Consider the following 21,827-nt stretch of genomic DNA (forward strand, 5'->3'; position numbering starts at 1 on the left):
AGGAGAAAAAGACGTTATATTATACTCACCCAGGGGCGGTCCCGCTGCTGGTCAGGTCGGATGGGCGTCTCCGGTCCGCTGCGGCGCCTCCCATCTTCATTACAAGACGTCCTCTTCTGATCTTCAGCCACAGCACCGGCGTACTTTGCTCTGCCCTGTTGAGGGCAAAGTACTGCAGTGCGCAGGCGCCGGAAAGGTCAGAGGCCCGGTGCCTGCGCACTGCAGTACTTTGAAAACACAAAAAAGCACAGTAAAACCAATAACACTCTGTTGCAAAAAAATCACAGTGGACAGCAAGTGCTGGTAAAAAGATGGAAAAAACAGGGTATTTGGTTGATACGTTTTTTGCAAAAAATGTATATTAAGCCGCTCTACCAAACGTCAAGGTATACCCGTATCAGAGCAGTCCTAGCTAATGTATGTAATCCCTATCTGATGTATTTAAAACCTGGTCATATGTACAATAACTGTATGAGCAGGATTCAGAAAAGGAATGTCCATGTGGACACGCTGGACAGAACGGCTCCTGTGCGCACAGCTCAAAAAAAGAGGGGTGGAGGCCTCCCCAGTCTTGTGGACACAAGAAAACAATAATGTAAAACCAGAACACATGAGCTGCGCGCACAGTGAACAAGCCCGTAGAGACATGTTCACACCACCAAGAGACTTGAAAACACAAAAAAGCACAGTAAAACCAATAACACTCTGTTGCAAAAAAATCACAGTGGACAGCAAGTGCTGGTAAAAAGATGGAAAAAACAGGGTATTTGGTTGATACGTTTTTTGCAAAAAATGTATATTAAGCCGCTCTACCAAACGTCAAGGTATACCCGTATCAGAGCAGTCCTAGCTAATGTATGTAATCCCTATCTGATGTATTTAAAACCTGGTCATATGTACAATAACTGTATGAGCAGGATTCAGAAAAGGAATGTCCATGTGGACACGCTGGACAGAACGGCTCCTGTGCGCACAGCTCAAAAAAAGAGGGGTGGAGGCCTCCCCAGTCTTGTGGACACAAGAAAACAATAATGTAAAACCAGAACACATGAGCTGCGCGCACAGTGAACAAGCCCGTAGAGACATGTTCACACTGTTTTTTCCATCTTTTTACCAGCACTTGCTGTCCACTGTGATTTTTTTGCAACAGAGTGTTATTGGTTTTACTGTGCTTTTTTGTGTTTTCAAGTCTCTTGGTGGTGTGAACATGTCTCTACGGGCTTGTTCACTGTGCGCGCAGCTCATGTGTTCTGGTTTTACAGCACTGCAGTACTTTGTCTGCCCTCAACAGGGCAGAGCAAAGTACGCCTGCGCCGGAGCCGTGGCTGAAGATCAGAAGAGGACGTCTTATAATGAAGATGGGAGGCGCCGCAGCGGACCGGAGACGCCCATCCGACCTGACCAGCAGCAGGACCGCCCCTGGGTGAGTATAATATAACGTCTTTTTCTCCTCTTTCAGGTAACATCGGGGGCTTATCTACAGCATTACAGAATGCTGTAGATAAGCTCCTGATGCCGGTGGGCTTACCTCACCCGCGATTTTCGGGGTGACAGGTTCCCTTTAATTCTCAGAAGAGTCCTGATCGTCAGACTCCCACTCCGAGTCCTGGTCGCTGCGAATCCCTGGTGAGGGGGAGCGAAAAAGCAGAGCTGTTCCGAATCCATACCGCTGCCAATATGTCACGATTCACACCGTGACCGTCACAGATTGGGGTGACTTTAGGCCAACAGACGGCTATCACATGTGCAGGGGGGCTTATCTTAGTTATCCCTCCACTGCTACAATGTGATGAAAAAAAACACACAAGGCTATTGACCTCCTAGTTTACAGCAGGGGCTTATTTTAGGTATCCCACTGCTCTTCAATATACCACGAACTGCAGGGATTTATGTATATCCCGTTTTACAGTTCTGCCTGAACTTGCAGCTCTCTAGCGCCCCCCTTACCCTCAGGTCAGACTAGGTAATGCACCTAGGGTAATAAGTCACCAGAAAGGCTGCCTGCAATGTACTGGCTATTGGGCACGCTGCAGCGAGGCGATTTAACTACTCCCGCTCAGGCAGGAACAATAATTATCAACGCCGCAGTCACTACGACACCCAAAGGCCCCACACACGATATGCTGTCACCAGCTCCGATTAAACGGGTCTGACGCTAACCCAAAACAGTAGTGTAATTCCCTTCAGAAGACTTAAGGTACGTTTTAGAGCAGGAAGAACGAAAACTAGTAATTTATATATTTTACTCCAAAAGAAGGCAGTGTTTGTAAAAAGGCATATAAAGATGTTACAAAAGAGACAATTGAAAATATGTACAAAGGTAATTATAAAAACCCCCAACAGGGATTACATGAGAAATCAACACTTACATGTGTTCAGAGCATTGCAGGCAACCAGGCTAGTTCTCATATGTCCCAATGCATCAGGACTGGCAGTCAGGCTCCTCAGGTAAAACTAACTGCTGGGGCCTGGCAGAAACTTATAAACCGCAGCCCGTGACATCACCAACAGGGCTGGTTTGCCCAGACCCTCTTCTCTCTTCAGTCTTAGTAAATTTCACACAAGTTTGTCTAATGCCTGTATCTCCGCTCCAGAACATGTCAGATTCATAACACACCCAGCATTCATTTTGTATTAAGATTTGCTCTCTATACATACTAAATTCAGGCTAGTAGGGACACACGGTTCCAGAGAAATCCGTACTCTGTCCCTGTTGGACTTGGAGGCTCCTGCTTACAGTGGTGGACAGATCCGGCGATGGACGTTAGCAATATGTATTTATTATTCTCCTAGCCCAAGTCGGTGGCCCAGAATCTTATCATATTAGAACAAAGACCCTCATGGATTTTGGAGAACTTCTATACCAGTCCTAGCTAGTACAGATGGGAGGGGGGGCGAGTAAGTTGCTCCTAGCCTGGAATTTTATGGCCAGAGCAATAAAACCTTTTCTACACACACATCTCAGAAACACAGAGGGAAGCAAAGAGAGCCAGAGAGAGAAAGGGGGTTTTAGCCCACAGCATGGGCTAGCAAGAGAAACTAATATTTATATTATATATTTTCCTCACAGGAGCTTAAGGACGCCGAGGTGCGAGAGGGCCCTGGAGATGTACTATGGGTACGTATTCTAGCCGCCCTAGTATTTTGTGCCTGAGATCGGCCCCTACAGGCCAACGGTTCCCGTGTAGAAGAGGAACCTTCTGAGAGTCAGGCGGATGCCCCAACTTGTGGAAAGGTCCTGGGAGGGCCGAGTCGCCTTAGTCAGTGAAGGCCCTGGACTGCAGCAGTGATGAAGCTCACTAATGGGGACTAGATGTGCTAGGTTCGGTAATGGCAGAGGGCTCCTGATCCTTTGCAGAGTAGATTACTCTGAGAGCAACGTGAGAGCACCAGTGTGCAAGCACCCCAGTCCAGGGTGGACAGGTGTCGGGTGCTTGCACACTGGTGCTCTCACGTTGATTGGTATGTATTTCTATACATTTGCTGATACTTGTTACTGGCATTATGTGTAACGATGCTACTGACCTAGTGATGAGGATTCTATATAGGCATTTTTTTTATACTGATACCATTGAAATGATTCTTTTGCACCCACCCGTTCCTTTTCTGTACGTGCCGAGGTCAGCACGGGGATCATTCCTACCTGCTGTTTTTTAACCTGTTGTGATCAATAAAGATTTTTTTGTATTTTGCACATATTTGGACTTTTGACTGCATTTGTATGGATGGTTTATTCGTTACAAATTTCACATCGTGCGTCGGTACGTCTGCCCGTCGCAAAGCGATGGACCCATACCGACGTTAGTGTGAAAGTAGCCTTAGTCTAATATATCAAGCTAGGAAATTATTAGCCTATCACTGGCTTGCTCCTCCTGCCCCAACTATCCGAGAACTTAAGAAAATAAATAATGTAATATTGTTGTAAAGGGGAGTATATCGGAAGAGAAGCACAATACGTAAGTTTTATGAGATTTGGAAGCAATGGATGTGTCGGGGCTCCCATCACCAGTGTTGCTCCAAGACAGATTGTCTCTCCCTCCATAATGTAATGTAGTTTAATTTGATCCAATTCTTGCTGATTTAACTTAATCTCCTTGGACTATAGGTGGTACGTACTAGTCATTCTTATCTCTTGGATGTTATCAATCAGATAGAATTATAACCACTGTGCTGTAAAATGCACTGGCAATTTAGTGTAATGTTGAAACCTTGTATTAATAAGATATTCTGATATATGTAATAGGCAGACATTTTATATTCTGTATTTTGTACATACGGCAACTCACTTTTATTGTTCGATTTGTAACGGTGTTATGTTAAAAATCTTAATGAATCAGATAAAAAAAAAAAAAATTAGATACTTTATAGACCTCTTGAAAATATAGCAGGTGTGGCTAAGACTTACAATAACTCCATATTCTCCTTTAATCTTCTTATAAAATCCTACCTGACTGGAGGAAGTTTGAATGAAGCAGTCACAGCGTGGGCTCCACAGATGGTCATCATGTACAAGTCTGGATACTAGCTGGTGGGATTGAACCACCTACCCAGCCACGTGTCCTGTTACAGCTTCACATGCTGAGGAATGATTGTAAACTACCATTAAATCCCCTCATATCCATCACAAATACCATAAAAAAAAAAAAAAATCAATCACAAAAATGGTACAAAATGATCAAAAAGTCATATGGAACAAATGGTATCGCTGAAATAATCTTGCCGTGCAAAGAACGCAGCCAGTCTGTAAAAATTTTAATATGTGAGTTCCATTTACCCATCTAAGTTTGAGACCCCTGCTGTCCACAGTGTTTTAAAATCTTGCTATAAAAATATAACAAAGAATGCAAATTACACAATCCATGTCTGGATAAAAGTTCTAAACCATCTATTGCTCAATGTATTAACAATACAGAATCACCTATTCATGTAATATGCAGCATAACTTTGGGAAACCATGAAATAATTTTTGATTACGAAACACTGCATATACACTTTATTCCCTTTATTGCTTTATACATCTACGACTACATTCATAGTTTACATTTTTTACCTTGGGTTTAGAAATACCCACAGTGCACTTTTTAGAGCAAAACATGTTCTGATTTAGACTGAATAGGTAAAGCCTGGATTTGACAGCAAGAATTTAGGCAAGAGAAATACGTGACAGGAGAGTGAGAAAAATGAATAGAAGACAAGATATGCTTGAAAAGTATGTGCTGTAAAGATGTTTATTTCATGGATATCTGTCCAGTTGAAGAGGGTGGCCTCCACCAGGCTTGAAATTGAGATACTTGATGTAAATCAAGAATATACGTCCAGTACAAAAGGGAATCACACCGCTTGTCAAAGCTTACTTTTTGGGCGTAATCGAGCATTAAAACTGGTCCAATTGTATTTACCACGTTGAACTAAATGTCAAGTTGATACACACATTAACCTCTTCGGTGCCGGACATGCAAGCAGTGAAGGGGTTAAGAAATAATTGCATTTCCCCATAGGAAACTAGGCTGATAATCAAAAAAATGGAAGATCAAAGTTTATTTTTTGTGTTTTTTTTTTTTGTTTTGTTTTTACTACCTGCATACAAAAACATATTGCACATCAAACAACCAAAACAAAAATAAAAATACCATACTAGGACTAACATATGCAGTTTTTATACAGGAGAAACATTCTGGAAATTGATCTTTTCAGTAGTTAGGGTTATGCCTTTGTGGACTACGTTCGATTTAGTGTTTCTAGCAATGTTTGATTTTAAATACTGTACAGTTTAATAAATAAACCAAACAAAGCTCCAATGAAGAACAGTCACTGCCAATAGCTGCAGATGAGATTTGTGTTCCAGTGGTCTGCAGTTTTTCCTCCATACAGCTTTTTGTTTTTAATAAAAAAAAGAAAAAAAAAGAAAATTAAAAGGAAAAACAACATGGATTAAAACGACCAGTTTCCAGACCTAACCAATGGAGAGTTACAGTTCAGTGCAAAATACTTTTAGACTGCATTTTCTAGTTTTCCTCAGGTGAAGAAGTGGTTGCATATTGTTAAAAATGTAACAAAAGCAGCTAATGCTTTCAGGACAAATATTATGCAGGATTCCCCCCATTCAATGCCATATTTGAAACAAAACATTTCCTATAGCCAGCACTTTTTTTTTCTTTTTTTTTTTTTTCTTTAATGTTTCGTATACTATCTCAAGGCACATCTGATGATGTATTTAGAACACAGTAGGTATCAACTTATGTTTAACATGTTTATCAGGATCCCTCCCCTTTCTTTATTCCAAATGGAGGAACTGAAAGTGTGGTGTAAAGACTGGCGATCCTTAATCTATCTTTGGCAAGCTTGTACAAGCACTATTGTAAAATGTAATGTAAAGGAACTGTAAACTAGGACACTCCATTTAGGAAACCCCATTCAGTATGGCTTCTTGTGTGCTCCCATCTTGACAGCTTGCAGTGTTCCTTTCGGGGGCTGCTGACGATGACTTTGAAGTACTGCCACCATTGGAGCCTCGTGGTCCATTTGTGACCTTTTCAGAAGCTCCATGTTCTTCAATGACTTCCTTTACCTGTATAATAAGTAGTTTAATTAGAATCACTTCATAGTACTTAAAGGGAACCTGTCAATAACACTTATCACTCCTCAAGGATGGTGCAGGATAGGGAAATATAAAATATTACAAAAGATAACAATTAGTGTCATCCACAGGGCTCAAATTCAGCTTCTACTAATATGCTCACGAGTGCACTTGCAATCCTAAATTTGCATATTAGTGAACTTACAGTCTATGGATCCTCTTCACTTTGCTGGCAATCGGAAAGCGGAGGTGGCACGGAGACAGAAGCTCTGCTGCTTCATATCACCGCAACTCTCCACTTTCAACGAAGTGCAAGAAAGAGGTGGAGACAACATGGTACACTCCACCAGTGAACCTGCAGAACTCATTCGCAGATCAATAAAAAGGGAATTTCAGTGCAGCAGCTGGTACTAAAATAAGCATGTATCAATGTTTTACAATGCCTTATCCCCCAATACCTCTGTTTTCATAGAGATTGATAGTTTTGGGCTGAAAGAAGACAGACGGGGAACTCATAAAATGCATGCTTAACAGGAAATAACTGTTGTGCTTACTGCATAGAAATCTGAGGTCAAAATTTATGTACAGACTTTGATGTGGATTTTTCAGCTAAAAAGATCCACAACCACTCAAAAATCAAGCTTTTTTTCCTGCAGTTTTTGTGCATTGGTTTTTTGCTTTTGTAATCAAAATGATACATTTTTTTCCCCCCAAGAAGAAACGTCGCAAATTGTTATGTCTTGCTTTAACTCGCGCTTACTGGATTTTGTTGCAGAATTGAAATGCGAGCAAAACCTAAGAATCACTATAACGAAAGACCCCATACAATTTTTGACATTACGCTCCCAGTACAAACATGTGGCTTAGGCTACTTTCACACTGGCGGTTTTTTGAATACGTCGCAATGCGTCGTTTAGGGGAAAAAACGCATCCTGCAAAGTTGTTTGCAGGATGCGTTTTTGCCCCATAGAGTAACATTACCGACGCATTGCGACGTATTGACACGTCGCAACCGTCGTGTGACGGTTGCGCCGTGTTGTGGCGGACCGCCGAGAGCAAAAAACGTTAAATGTAAGGTTTTTTGCTGCCGACAGACCGCTTTTTCCGACCGTGCATGCGCGGCCGGAACTCCGCCCCCATCTCCCCACACCTCACAATGGGGCAGCGGATGCGCCGGAGAAATGCATCCGCTACACCTGTTGTGCAGCACATCCAACGCTAGCGTTGGAATCTCGGCCCGACGCACTGCGACGGGCCGAATCCGACGCTGGTGTGAAAGTAGCCTAACAGCGCTACTCCGCAAGTCAATCCCTATTTGAGAAGCCATTTCCGACTTACATAAACAGAGAACTTTACATATACTGTAAGGTCAGCAGTGGTGGTGAGGGAAGTGCTATATTAACCACTTCAGGACCATTCCATTTTTTGTGCTCTTATTTTGTATACCTTCTTCCAAGGGTTAGAATTGTATTAGTCCATGTTGGGGAAATACTGTATATAAATGTGTGTATCTATTTTCCGATCCTTCATTTGCTTGACAGCAAAACTTTCCACATGCGATACGCAGCGAGACTCTGCTCACGCGCACCTATCCAAGTCTATGGGTGCGAGATGGAGAAATTAATTTCTCTGCCTCCTCCGCAGCGGTGCTCTTATCTGGTCATGCGAGAGAATCGGAGTACAGTAGCAGGACACTCTGCTCCTGCTCACAGCAGAGCAGGAGCTGAGGGTCATTAGCATATCGTAGCTGAGGGTCATTACCATATCGCAGCAGATACTCTTGCTTCGGATGCCATACACTGGTGTGACTCCAGCCTTAGGCTAGGTTCACATTGCGTTAGTGCAGTCCGTTCAACGCATACGTCAAACGGACTGCATTAACGCAAGTGTCGAAAAAGATTGTGTTTATGCAATCGTGCTAGCGCAGATGCTCTATCTGTGCTAGCAGTTACGGACCCGAAAACGCTGCAGACTGCGTCCACTAACGCATGCCGATTCTGACATGCGTTGGCGATGCGCTACATAATGGCAGTTAATGGGTGCGCTAACGCATCCGTTACATAGCGTTAGTGCCGCTATGTAACAGATCCCGTCAGCGCATTGCCATTAACACAATGTGAACCCTGCCTTATTGTTACAAACGGATCCAGCATCACCATCTAAGGCTAGGTTCCCATTGCGTTAGGGCAATCCGTTAAACGCATAGCGCTAGCGGATTGCGCTAACACAATGTTTATTTTGTGGCCGCGTTCGCCATCCCCACTAGCGCAGATCCCCGATCTACGGTAGCGAGGGATGGACCTCAGATGCGCCTCGGACACTGCAAGCAGCGTCCGAGGTCCGTCACAAAAGAGCTAGCGATGCGCTACAGGCAGAAATAACATTGCTGTCAATGGGTGCTCTAATGGACCCGTTGCACGGCGTTAATTGCGACATTTTCGCCGTGCAACGCTGTCCGTTAGCATTAACCCATTAACGCAATGGGAACCTAGCCTTACATGTGTGTGACTAAACCTAAGTGCAGGGTGTGAAGGGTTTATATAGCATGCTCCTGATTAATGCAAGGTAAGGCAGAGCTGAAGCCAAAGTCAATTTTTTATATGATTGTTGGTTTGATTTTTATTTATTTAAAAAGATTGATACGGTCTGCTTTCAAAGTACATAAGGCGTGAAGTTACTTATATTGTTCATGTTTTATTATTTGACTCCAAGTGTATATGCCTTTAGGACTGATTCTGGGTAATGGAATAGCGAGTATTTTAGAGCAGGGGTCCCCCAACTCCAGTCCTCAAGGCCCACCAACATGTCATGTTTTCAGGATTTCCTTAGTCTTGCCTAGGTAATAATTGCATCACCTGTGCAATGCAAAGGAAATCCTGAAAACATGACCTGCTGGTGGGCCTTGAGGACTGGAGTTGGGGACCCCTGTTTTAGAGCATATGTGGGAGAGGTGTTTGTATTCTTAAAGAACCTGTCACATCAGATAACGCTATTAACCAACAGATAAAGGGTTAATCTGCAGGTTAACAAATAGTGTTAAGATGTTGCACAGCAGCGTACATAAAGTGCAGTACTCAGGGAAAAAAAAAAATATTCTTCCCAGGAGCTGCCAGCTTTCAGTCATGCCGGTGTGATAACAGTCATTGCTCACAGTAGTGTGAGCGGCAGCTGTAAACACGTCCCATCACTCTGACAGCCAGCTCTGGCGTGCATCAGTGCAGATCCCTAGCCTGCTCCATACACCTGCCACAACCACTTGCCATAAATTTACATATGGTCATTAATCAGATTAATGAGCGGTAGCACATGATACCATAAAACTCACCTGCGAATATATAATGAAAACCGTTTGATACACAATGAATATTTTTAGTTTTTGCTTTCAGAGATGGCTCAAGTGAAAATGTAGGTAGCTTAGAATAATCATGGACGTTACAGGTTTCAGCCAAACTGCAGCTCACCTTTTCCTTTTTGCCTTTAGCGAGAGCTTCTTTAGGGAGGCTTCTCTGTCGACTCTGAGACTCAGCTCTTGAGATATAGTCTGCCACTGTCACTGAAAGGATTATGTATGATAGATAAATTTAAGAGAAATAAAATCACCATGTGTAAAGATCAATCCTGCATTAGGTCATGTAGCATGAAAAAACATTTAAAGGGAAATTCATATGTTAACCATTCATGGCATCAGTGAGAACTCTGTCCATTATACAACAGCCAGCTGTGGCTGGGATTACAGAAAATACCAAGCAGGCTGTCCTATGAGCGGTGCATGAACGACAGCTCCGGACACCCAGCAACCCAACGTTTCATTTGGCATACAGACAGGTTTTCTTATTTCCACCATAAGTGGCTGGGATTGGAATACTTTTCTACTTACTTTCGGTAAGTATGCTGTGTACACTCAAAACACAGAAATATCCAATAAATCACACTGCATAGGCTCATTTTATTTGTGCATGGTTAAAACATTAGTATTACATCCGAAACATGACAGAGCAGAGTGGTATTCTATGGTAGGCACTTAAACCATGCTACAGGTTTAGATTTAGTAGTTAGAAACCTTTTCATTGATACGACATAACACGAGTACCTGGAAAGAGAAGCAGTGCAAATCTCATGCAGGTTAGTTCTCAATAACTCAACCCACATCAGTTACCTGGCTGTCTATCTTCTGCCTGACCCCTGAAGCGACGCCTGCGGCTACGATTGCGTCGCTGGGGTTTTTGTTCACTATCATCTGCAACAGTAAAGTGCATTAAAATCTTAACTACTCTGTGAGATGAAGCACACCCGTGTCATTGACCAAGTATTAAATCACACTGGAACAGTTCTCTAATAAATTTGAAATGAGCAGTGCCAAAAGAAAAAAAAAAAATACCACAGCTGGAGTAGTGCTTTATTTCACCACTGGACTTTGGGACTGGATGGTATCACTAATGTCTGCTCCTGCCCCTAGTAGTAAACTTACGAGTCACATTCTTCATGGACTACTGGCACTTATCGGAATCCGTTCAGCCATTTTGTGACTGTAGCTTTCCAATTGGCCAGAAGTCAGAGCCAATGGTCACACAAGCTCAATAGAGCATGGACATTCGTGAAAATCAGTCCATGATCAGATCGCAATGCACGGACTGGCAGAGGGTCTCGCAACCAGAGCATGACAGCTTCAAAGAAATATTTGAAGCTGCCACGCACAGGTTGGGAGACCCACAGCCACTTTGTGTATTAGCGATCTGATCTCGGACCGATGTGAACGGACGATTGAATGAGCTTTTACTCTGCAAAAGCCTTTTTCTGGCTCTCAGACACATTGAGAAGTGGCATCTTGTCCGCCAAGAAACCAATCTAGCTACTCAAAACAGGACCGTAGTGGCGGAGAAAACAGAAGATGGCAGCTGGTAAGTATTCAACTACATGCAAGGAATATACAATAATGATACCAAGCTGGCGGTTAAATTAAAAAAAAAATGCTGGAGTGCCGCTCTAAAGACTGAATGTGTGGGTGGAAAAAAACAATTTTTCACAAATGGCACTTTCAAAATAATATACAAGACCTGGTGATGTAACCATTACCAGTGTATTTAGATGCCTGCTCTAGGAAATGTACAGTGGTATATCTGATAATTTACAATATATTTCAGGACGTCCTACAATACATGAAGAGCCAAAAGAGCAGTTACAACGTCAAATATCGCTGGTGGTTTTGAGAAATAATGTAAGAATACTTACCAAATTATTATTTCTGAAAGGTCCTACTAGTGAATCATTCCCAAAATTTAAATTTACAAGGAGATGGTGTCTATAATCAAGATGTAATTTATCAGTATCATGCCTATAAAAACATACCCAAGCCATTTTCATTGACCGATGCATTATCAGATTCAGTCATTCCATCCATTAGAGAAGCATCTTCATCAGTCCTCCTCCTCCGTGATCGCCTTCGCCGGTTAGTGCTGTGGTGAGAGTCACTTGCATCTGTATCGACTGTCTGGTCTGATTCCGTGTTATCAAGTAAGCTGTAGGGGTTACTGTCTGGATCCTTCAGCACTAGGAATATAAATCCAAATATGAAGAGTGTTGCCTTGTCACCATTTATTTAGCGATATGCAGTAGTCGTGACAGTCCCTACATGCTTTAGGCTAGTGAGGGTTTAAAAATCAATTTCATGTTTATGTGCCCTCTAGTTGTCAAGCTTTAAGGTTTACAGTTGTCAAGCTAATAACAAATATACGACAGTGATGATTTACATGGCATAAACACCCAGCACAGCCATATACAGTCTATGCCCCACGAAAAAAAAAAAAAAAAACTTTGCGCAGAAAAAAAAAAGTTTATACATTTCAGACCCATTTAGTATTTAAGCACATATGGTAAAGTTTAACACCAGTGAATCATAGAACAAGGTATAAAATAAACATACCAGAGCTGATAGAAGATTTGCCACCCCTAGATCCTCCACGTCCTCGTCCTGCAGATCCACTGCGGCCTCTTCCTCCAGGACGTCTTCGGCTGTCTCTCTGTTGGCGATTTTCTCTATCATCCTCTCCAGCTAGGGACCAGTCACTCAATTCATCTTTTCTTTCGGATTCAGTTTCAGAGGGATTGGACAGTTCCGAGTTTGTACCTGGGGAAAAAAAAAACAAAAAACATTAAATAGAGTGATGCTAAAGGTTTGCAATACTAAAGCGGTTTCAGATTTTACGCAGTTCAAGATCTGAAAAAAATAGCTGAACAGAAAGTTTTAAAGTTTTACGGTGTTCAGTTTTGGTCACCGATGCTCAGGAAGAATATAATGGAACTAGAGCGAGTACAAAGGAGGGCAACAAAATTAATAAAAGGGGATGGGGGAAACTACAATACCCAGAGAGATTAGCAAAATTAGGATTATTTAGTCTAGAAAAAAGACGACTGAGGGGCGATCTAATAACCATGTATAAGTATATAAGGGGACAATACAAATCTCTCCGAGGATCTGCTTATATCAAGGAAGGTGAAGGTCACAAGGGGGCATTCTCTGCGACTGGAGGAGGGAAGGTTTTTCCACCAACATAGAAGAGGATTCTTTACTGTTAGGGCAGTGAGAATCTGGAATTGCTTGCCTGAGGAGGTGGTGATGGTGAACTCAGTCGAGGGGTTCAAGAGAGGCCTGGATGTCTTCCTGGAGCAGAACAATATTGTATCATACAATTATTAGGTTCTGTAGAAGGACGTAGATCTGGGGATTTATTCTGACAGCATATAGAATGAACTGGATGGACAAATGTCTTTTTTCGGCCTTGCTAACTACGTTACTAAAGCAAGGACCTAAAAAGAATTACAGATGGAAAGAGGAGATAATGGACAATGATCATATATTCTGGATATAGAAAATTCTGCAGTCTGTTCCCTTTTCAGCTTGTGAACGGATAAGGAACAATGAGGGCAGAGTAAAAGGGGACCCGTTATGTCATTTTACCCTACTAAACTGCCTCCAATGACCTAGAGGTCATGTAATGCACACTCGTAACAGGTGTCTAAAAATTATTTTTAGTTATCTTCTATGTAAATCTCTGGCTTACAATCAAGTCGGTGGTGCTGGATATTGGGTTAACTCACACTCCGCCAGCCTCTAGTCACACCGACGGCAACATGAATGACGGGCTGATGTAAGAGTCCTCACTGAGGAAATCCTTCCACTGTGCATGCTTCAAAAATTAAGTTGGAGAAGTACAACTAGCTGCCACGAGCATGTCTGAAGAGCTAGCTGTCAACACCCAGGTTTGGGATTTCACTAGGGTGGGCTCTGAAATCAAAGCAGTTGAGTCCATAAGTAAAACTGCGATGGGCCTGACTACTGGCTGGGAGAGCATGAATGAATGATCTAGAGTCCATCTCACATGCCTGGAAGCTAGGGATCTTACATAATAAGTTAACTGAAGATTAAAAGCATTTTTTTTCCTTCTACAGCTTTACAGACATGTCACAGATGCACATTACACAACCTATACAGCAAAGTGACATGATACATTTCCTATAATTATTGTGTCCTACTGCTGACATTGCAGAGGCTGCAGCCAGCCACAGGCGCAAAAATAGAAAGGAAGAGTTAAATATATAGTAACATTTTTATATGACAAAACGAAAGGACCAGAATAGGTGAATTACTAAAAATTTTGTTTTGTTTAGCGTTCTGTAGGATACAAGATATCCTGGACCACATAAAAACTTTCTTCAGCAGACTACATGGCATACGTGCATCTTGGGCTTGCCAATTACCACTTAATTCAGAGATATTACAACAAAAGGTATGAAAATAAAAAAGTTTTCTAACAATATCATTACAAACAGAATCATTTTTCATTTGATGCCATATCAACTTGCAAACTTAACAACACTGTAGTGGGCACCAAAATGCGGCCTAAGGCTAGGGTCACATTGCGTTAGGGCAGTCCGTTTAGCGCATAGCCGCGGTGTAACGTAGTCCGTTAAACGCAGTCACATAACGCAATGTGACCCTAGCCTTACTCCTGGGAAAAAAAAAAAAAAAAAAAAAGTTTTTTTTTTTTTTTTCATTTTTACAAGTGACTAAACTTGGACTGACTCACGCTTAATCCTTTCAATATATCATATAGGTGACCAATCAGGTTGAAATTGGGACTATGCACAGTTCAATTTTTTTTTTGTCAAACTTTTGCTCAATCACTGTGTATTATAGGTCTTCAGATAATAACATGCATAAGACTTGAATATCATTTTTGGATAACGCCATGTCACTTGTCAGTTACTTTCATACATACTAAACCAAATATTTTTCTTTGAAAATTTACTACAAAGTGAGGTTGCCATATGGAAAAATAGAAGAACGAAAGATTCTCCTTCTCCCAAACTACTCCATAAAAAGCTACCATAAACTATGTGGAATTATATACCGTATATACTCGAGTATAAGCCGAGATTTTCAGCCCAAATTTTTGGGCTGAAAGTGCCCCCCTCGGCTTATACTCGAGTCACGGTAGCGGTGGGGTCGGCAGGTGAGGGGCTGAGGGCGCTGGGGTATACTTACCTAGTCCCAGCGATCCTCGCGCTGTCCCTGCCGTCCCACGGGCTTCCGCGCTGCAGCTTCTTCCTCTCTTCAGCGGTCACGTGGGACCGCTCATTAGAGATATGAATAAGCGGCTCCACCTCCCATAGGGGCGGAGCCGCGTATTCATTTCTCTGTCAGCGGTGCCGGTGACCGCTGACAGAGAAAGAAGCTGCAGCGCGGAAGACAGGAGGGGACAGCGCGAGGATCGCCAGGACTAGGTGAGTATGTTATATTCACCTGTCCTCGTTCCAGCCGCCGATCCATCTTCCCGGCGTCTATCTGCGCTCTGACTGTTCAGGTCAGAGGGCGCGATGACGCACTAGTGTGCGCGGCGCCCTCTGCCTGATCAGTCAGTGCAGACAGACGCCGGGACCAGACGCTGGGAGCTGCAAGTAGCGAGGTGAGTATGGCTTTTTTTTTTTTTTTATTGCAGCAGCAGCGGCCATCGCACAGATTAATGTGGGGCATCTATGGGCCACTATGAACACTGCAGAGCACTGTATTGGGGCATCTATGGGGCCACTATGAACACTGCAGAGCACTGTATTGGGGCATCTATGGGGCCACTATGAACACTGCAGAGCACTGTATTGGGGCATCTATGGGGCCACTATGAACACTGCAGAGCACTGTATTGGGGCATCTATGGGGCCAGTATAAACACTGCAGAGCACTGTATTGGGGCATCTATGGGGCCAGTATAAACACTGCAGAGCACTGTATTGGGGCATCTATGGGGCCAGTATAAACACTGCAGAGCACTGTATTGGGGCATCTATGGGGCCAGTATAAACACTGCAGAGCACTGTATTGGGGCATCTATGGGGCCAGTATAAACACTGCATTTCCACCCTAGGCTTATACTCGAGTCAATAAGTTTTCCCAGTTTTTTGTGGCAAAATTAGGGGGGTCGGCTTATACTCGGGTCGGCTTATACTCGAGTATATACGGTACTTAAAAAAAAGTGTGAGACAACTGAAAATATGTCTTATATTCTAGGTTCTTCAAAGTAGCCACCTTTTGCTTTGATGACTGCTTTGCACACTCTTGGCATTCTCTTGATGAGCTTCAAGAGGTAGTCCTCGGGAATGGTCATCCAACAATCTTGAAGGAGTTCCCAGAGATGCTTAGCACTTGTTGACCCTTTTGCCTTCACTCTGCAGTCCAGCTCACCCCAAACCATCTTGATTGGGTTCAGGTCACACATATACACACATATACATAATTTACACGTGTCAAACCAATTTTTTTTTTTTATCCCAAACTGCAAAATGACGGAGCATGATTATTACAGAAAGTTGTTTCTAATGCCGCAATGACTGGACATCAGTGCAGCATATTTGCCAATACTCACTGATCTCCATCTTATATATGACCACTATCATGAGCCAGTGATACATCAGAAGCAGTTTTGGGAATGGATTGTTGCAAGTTTCAATACTAACACTTACATGATTGCGGGCAATTCTTCTTCCAATTAGTATGGCTAAAATGGAGGAACATTTTAGGCCATTTTTTTTTTTAAAAAAAACAGAACTGTTAGAAGTCTTAATCGGTTAGCATACCATAACCAGATGTATAATTGGGTCCTCTACGACCTCTGCCCCTTCCACTGTAGGACCTGCTTCCACGGACAGATGAGGCAGTACTTTCATCAGTTGCATAACCCTTTTCTTTCTCTGTGCCTCGGCTTGAAGATGGTCGGAAACCCATACCAATTTGACGAAGTTGTTCATCGATTTGAAGTCTTTCTAGCCGTAACTGCTCTACTTCCTAAAAATTTAGACAATGTTGTAACAGGTCACCTCAAGAGGCTGCCACAGAGTTTTATGAAACGTTGACAAATAATTGAAAAAACACACTTACTTTTAGGTACGCAATATGATATTCTAGGAGAACCTGCACGTTTCCAATGCTTTCCTTCGTTCCAACAAAAACAAAAGGAACCATACCCTGCACAAATGAGACGGACAATCATGTACGAAAGAAAAAAAATGAATACCAGGCACCTCATCATAGGAGAAAAAAAAAAAATGGAAATGGAGGGAAAAAAAAAAAAAATACAAGAATAAAGAGAAATCGAATTTTAATTATGCATCAGTGTTAACTTACATCTTCACGGGGTAACTTTGTTTCATTATCTCCTTCAATCCTCACTCTTACAACTCCAGATTTATCCACAATCTCCTGAATGACTTTTCCATTTTTTCCAATAACTTTCCCTGAGAACAAATAAGTCAAGAACTTTAAAAGGGCCCAAGATAATAGTGTTTAATACCTTGTAAAACTCCTTAACCCCACTTGATTCTTATACGTTTCACGCTGCGTCGGTCCTAAGCATTCGTTATTGCCTGTAACCCTGTGCACACTGCAATCTCTCTGACTGATGAACGTCATTTTATGACCGAAACATCTTTATTTTTGGATTGCCTGCACACAATAAAACTATCTTCTTATAACAGTTACCTGAAAGCCAAGTTTTCTACAAGTCTGAAGAAAAGCCCAGCAACTAAGAATGTCATATTTTGTGCTCTAAAAGCAATAAATGTGCATATCTCTGCAATGCGGCGACGCAGTGTCTAACTAAGAAATCACATGAGTGCAAGGATTTTTACAAGGTATTAAGCTGAATTTATTTGAAGCAAGTCACAGGACGTCTTAACCTTCCTCTAGTGTTAGCTTTCTGTTACTCTTTCTTATGTTAATGGGTCGGTTTTGACCCGTGTCTTAAATCACCCCTCGGAAACCCTAAAAACAGTTATTTAGGATCCAATTTGTTTCTTACCTCTAAGGCTGGTTTCACATTTGCGTTTTTTGCCGCTGCGTTTAAACGCATATAAATGCATGCGTTTTTTTCATATATTTAACATTAAAACGCATGCTTTTTTTTGTACGCGTTTGGCGACGCATGTGTCGTTTCTATGCTTGCGTTTTTTTGCGGAAATGCAACGTGTAGTAATTTCTAGAGGCGTTTTTTGCGGCAAAAAAATGTATTGCTGTCTATGTAAACGCATGCGTTTTTAAGCACATGCGTTTGGTTGCGTTTTTAAACGCATGCGTTTCAATAGAAAAAAACAAGTCTACACACTGATAAGCCACCCACCACCATCAAGGTGATAAAGGGATCCAAACCCTAACCCTAGGGATCCAAACCCTAACCCTAGGGATCCTAACCCTAACCATTTCTATTTATAGTGGGTTTTCTAGTTGATTTTTATGATTGGCAGCTGTCACACACTAAAGACGCTTTTTATTCCAAAAAATATTTTTTGCGTTACCACATTTTGAGAGCTACAATTTTTCCATACTTTGGTCCACAGAGTCATGTCATACGCACTCTATAGTCCCATTGGCGGTGTCTGGATCTTGATTTTTCTCTTGTGAAATTTTTCATCATGCGTATCAAAAACGCAAACGCAGGAAAAAACGCATGTAAACGCGTAAAAACGGTGCGTTTTTACCGCATACGAAAACGCATGTGTCTAAAAAACGCAGCGTTTGTACATGTTTACATGCGTTTTTTTCACCACCTGCGGATGCATTTTAAACGCTGCGTTTTTAAACGCAAATGTGAAACTAGCCTTAGTTACCTTGTTAGGGTTTCTCATCCATGGAAGGATTGATTTTAATATTTTTGTTGTGGCCCCCTGGGCCTTTAATTTGAGAGCATACCCTTCATTTTCAATATAAAAATATTGTCAAATGAACCTCAAGAGAACAATATAAACTATACTCTGGAAAGTACCAACTCTGAGCTGATTTGGCCATACATGCCTGGACATGTCCCTAAGGCTACGTTCACACTAGCGTTCGGCTAGTGTGCGTCGCGCTAGCGTCGGGCGACGCAGCGGCGACGCACGTGTCATGCGCCCCTATGTTTAACATGGGGGACGCATGCGTTTTTGCTTGTTGCATTTTCCGACACGTGCGTCTTTTTTGACGCTAGCGTCGGACCGAGAAAACGCAACAAGTTGCATTTTTCTTGCGTCCGATTTTCGTCAAAAAACGACGCACGCGTCGAAAAACGCAGCGTTTGCACGCGTTTTTCGGTACGTTGTGCGTCGCCGACGCAGCGGCGCACAACGCTAGTGTGAACGTAGCCTAACTCAAGTTGTTGGAGGTAGAGCTGGCTGTGGGCTGTTGGTTTATATTGTGTTTATGAGTTCAGTTTTGGGACTTATTATTGTTTTTTTACTCTTATATTATACCTGGGTGGAAAATTGACCCCAACAACACAAAGGTTATTATTTTAATAAGAGCATTTTACAATTTAGTAAAATAGTTTTAATTTATTGTATTTTAACAATAAGTTCCGGAAAAAGTAAAAAAGTCTTCATGCAATAAACAAATGTATGTAGAATTTGTATGCATTTAAGACCTAAAACGGGTCGGTCACGACCCCAACACTAGAGGAAGGTTACAAAAAAAAAAAAAAAAAAAAATCAAAACGATACCATATCAAAATTTTGAGAGCTCAGCCAAAAAAAACCCACAGGTTTCGTAAGTAAATCTTACCAACAAGATTTCTGGGCACCTGGATGAAATCTTCCACGAATTCCAAGAAACTGCGAGCTTTCTTGACCGCTTCAGCACTCTAAAATCAAAGCACAGTTTTAAATATTTGTGTATATTTGAGTCATACAGACGTTAAACTGAAAGACAGAGTAAAAAATTCTAGGACAACACATAAAAAATGCATTTTTCATATGATCCAGCAAAGCTTTTTAATGGTGTAACACGCACTATGTAAATAAGACTACCGCAAATCTACAGCATGTAGAGCAGGATGCACACTAAACAAAAATAGCAGAGAGAAAGATCCCAAGAAAAATCATCCATCTGCCAGATGTTTCAGGAAACGGTCAACTAATTCCTGCTGCGGCTTTCACATTAAAAAGGCAGTGTCTAATTAGGAAGTGGTCATATAAATTAAAAAAAATTACTCTAGTAGAAACATTTTAGGTTGCTCATTCAGCATTGTTCCAAGATTTTCCATCTGGATCAGAGGGTGGGAAAAGAAAAACAACGCTGTTGTGTCCTACAGAACAGAGGACCATCACCAAAACGGAGGCCAAACAAACAAAAAAAAAAGTGATGTGAACATGAAATTAGAATCTACTAAAATATATCTGGACCGATTATTCGTAAAATGAAAAACAAGATGCAACAAACCTCTCCATAAATTCGAAATGTTCCACTTTCTTCTTCCAATTCTATAGCGGTAATACCTGGAACTTTCCTGGCTAGCTGGATGTTATTTCCATGTGTACCTATTGCAAGCCCCATTAGATCTTCTCTAACAACAAATTCTTCATGAAATGCTGCGGCAAGCTGTTTTGTACACTAGGGAAAAAAAAAAAAAGATTTGCAAATGGAATAATCTTACTGCTTTAGAGAGGCCCCTAGGCACTATAGTTCTCATATCAAGTCTATTTTAGGTTCACCCTATTTGATTGAAAGCAGCACTACATGTTTTGTTACGGATGCGTCGTGCTTTGGCGGACCGTCAGGAGCAAAAAACGCTACATGTAACGTTTTTTTGCTGCCGACGGACCGCTTTTTCCAACCGCGCATGCGCGTCCGGAACTCCTCCCCCACCTCACAATGGGGCAGCGGATGCGATGAAAATCTGCATCCGCTGCACCCGTTGTGCGGCGCAAACAACGCTAGTGTCGGTAACCTCCGGCCGAGCTCGACGCTAGTGTGAAAGTAGCTGCTCCCCATAAAATTAGTTTGGGAGCACTTTCTTGTATGTTTAACAAAATTCACGGTGAAGGTATAGGCATATATTGGCAAATGGGGGTAACCATTCCCCGTTTGATTGGTACGAAGTGTCAGACTGTAAGGGCACATCATTGACAAAGGAAATAACAGCACACAGATCATTATTTTCTACATTTCCAGAACAGAAACAGTACAAAAGTTAAATATGTAATGTGCTATATTCTTCCTTGTAACCATATGTACTTTCTTAACTTCTACACAGATAACTTTGTTTCACGTTTGGGGCATTTGACCAATAGCAGATTCCTGGTCAAAACAAGGGACAATAAGTAGGCAATCTTGGAGAAGGGAGGTTTCTAGATGAATTTGCAATTTAAGTTTTCATATCTCAAAAGCAACTGAAAGCAAGCCAGAGATGGAGCCTACAAGTGATTTTAACCAATACAGAAAGGCGTGGTTTATGTGAAAAACATTAAGAACATACTTCTAAATGTTTGGTGGCTTCTTCATTCCTTGACATCAGCATCAGCTTAGTGCGAATACTTCGTAAGTGCATGTCACTCAGGATATTTACCCGCTTCACTGTTGATTCACTTGCAGACTACAAATAGGAAACAGATCGTAGCAATGCAAAATCCAACATACAATTTTCTGAATGTACTCCTGGTAAAACCTTAGTACTCCTAGTAAAACCTTACAGATACATGAAGGCTTCCTGTATTTTTTATGATGACAGTTAAGAGCATAACACTTTATAAAGTCTAAAGCTGACTATATTAGAGATCTGCCCAAAACTGGCATTTTAGATCACCACCTTTTCATGAGAGATGCCAACAACTATCTGAAAATAAATTGATCTGCCACGCTGGATGTTTTTACTTTTTCTCAGGAGAGAGAAAAGTTATTTATACCAAAAAATAGATAGGAACCAAAGGACGTCTATTACAGGCCATTGCAGAGATC

General features: G+C 41.9%; 1 protein-coding gene across 2 annotated transcripts in view; it reads right to left on the minus strand.

Annotated features, from left to right (window-relative positions):
* Positions 1-4,987: 4,987 nt before the first annotated feature.
* FXR1 (FMR1 autosomal homolog 1) overlaps positions 4,988-21,827 on the minus strand; it is a 95,318-nt gene continuing 78,478 nt past the window's right edge. Inside the window, exons 7-17 of one of the 2 annotated variants that reach the window (XM_069727253.1) lie at positions 21,349-21,465; positions 20,313-20,483; positions 19,656-19,734; positions 17,253-17,362; positions 17,007-17,093; positions 16,706-16,913; positions 12,498-12,701; positions 11,924-12,124; positions 10,734-10,814; positions 10,039-10,130; positions 6,181-6,568 (exon numbers count right to left, since the gene is read on the minus strand). In XM_069727253.1, the coding sequence (XP_069583354.1) occupies positions 6,401-6,568; positions 10,039-10,130; positions 10,734-10,814; positions 11,924-12,124; positions 12,498-12,701; positions 16,706-16,913; positions 17,007-17,093; positions 17,253-17,362; positions 19,656-19,734; positions 20,313-20,483; positions 21,349-21,465 (1,518 nt within the window). In that variant the 3' untranslated portion in view covers positions 6,181-6,400. Of the gene's footprint in view, positions 6,569-10,038; positions 10,131-10,733; positions 10,815-11,923; positions 12,125-12,497; positions 12,702-16,705; positions 16,914-17,006; positions 17,094-17,252; positions 17,363-19,655; positions 19,735-20,312; positions 20,484-21,348; positions 21,466-21,827 lie in introns of both variants that reach the window. The other variant, XM_069727252.1, reaches the window with a different exon arrangement.

Source organism: Ranitomeya imitator, chromosome 5, assembly GCF_032444005.1.
Source record: "Ranitomeya imitator isolate aRanImi1 chromosome 5, aRanImi1.pri, whole genome shotgun sequence".
NCBI lineage: Eukaryota > Metazoa > Chordata > Amphibia > Anura > Dendrobatidae > Ranitomeya > Ranitomeya imitator.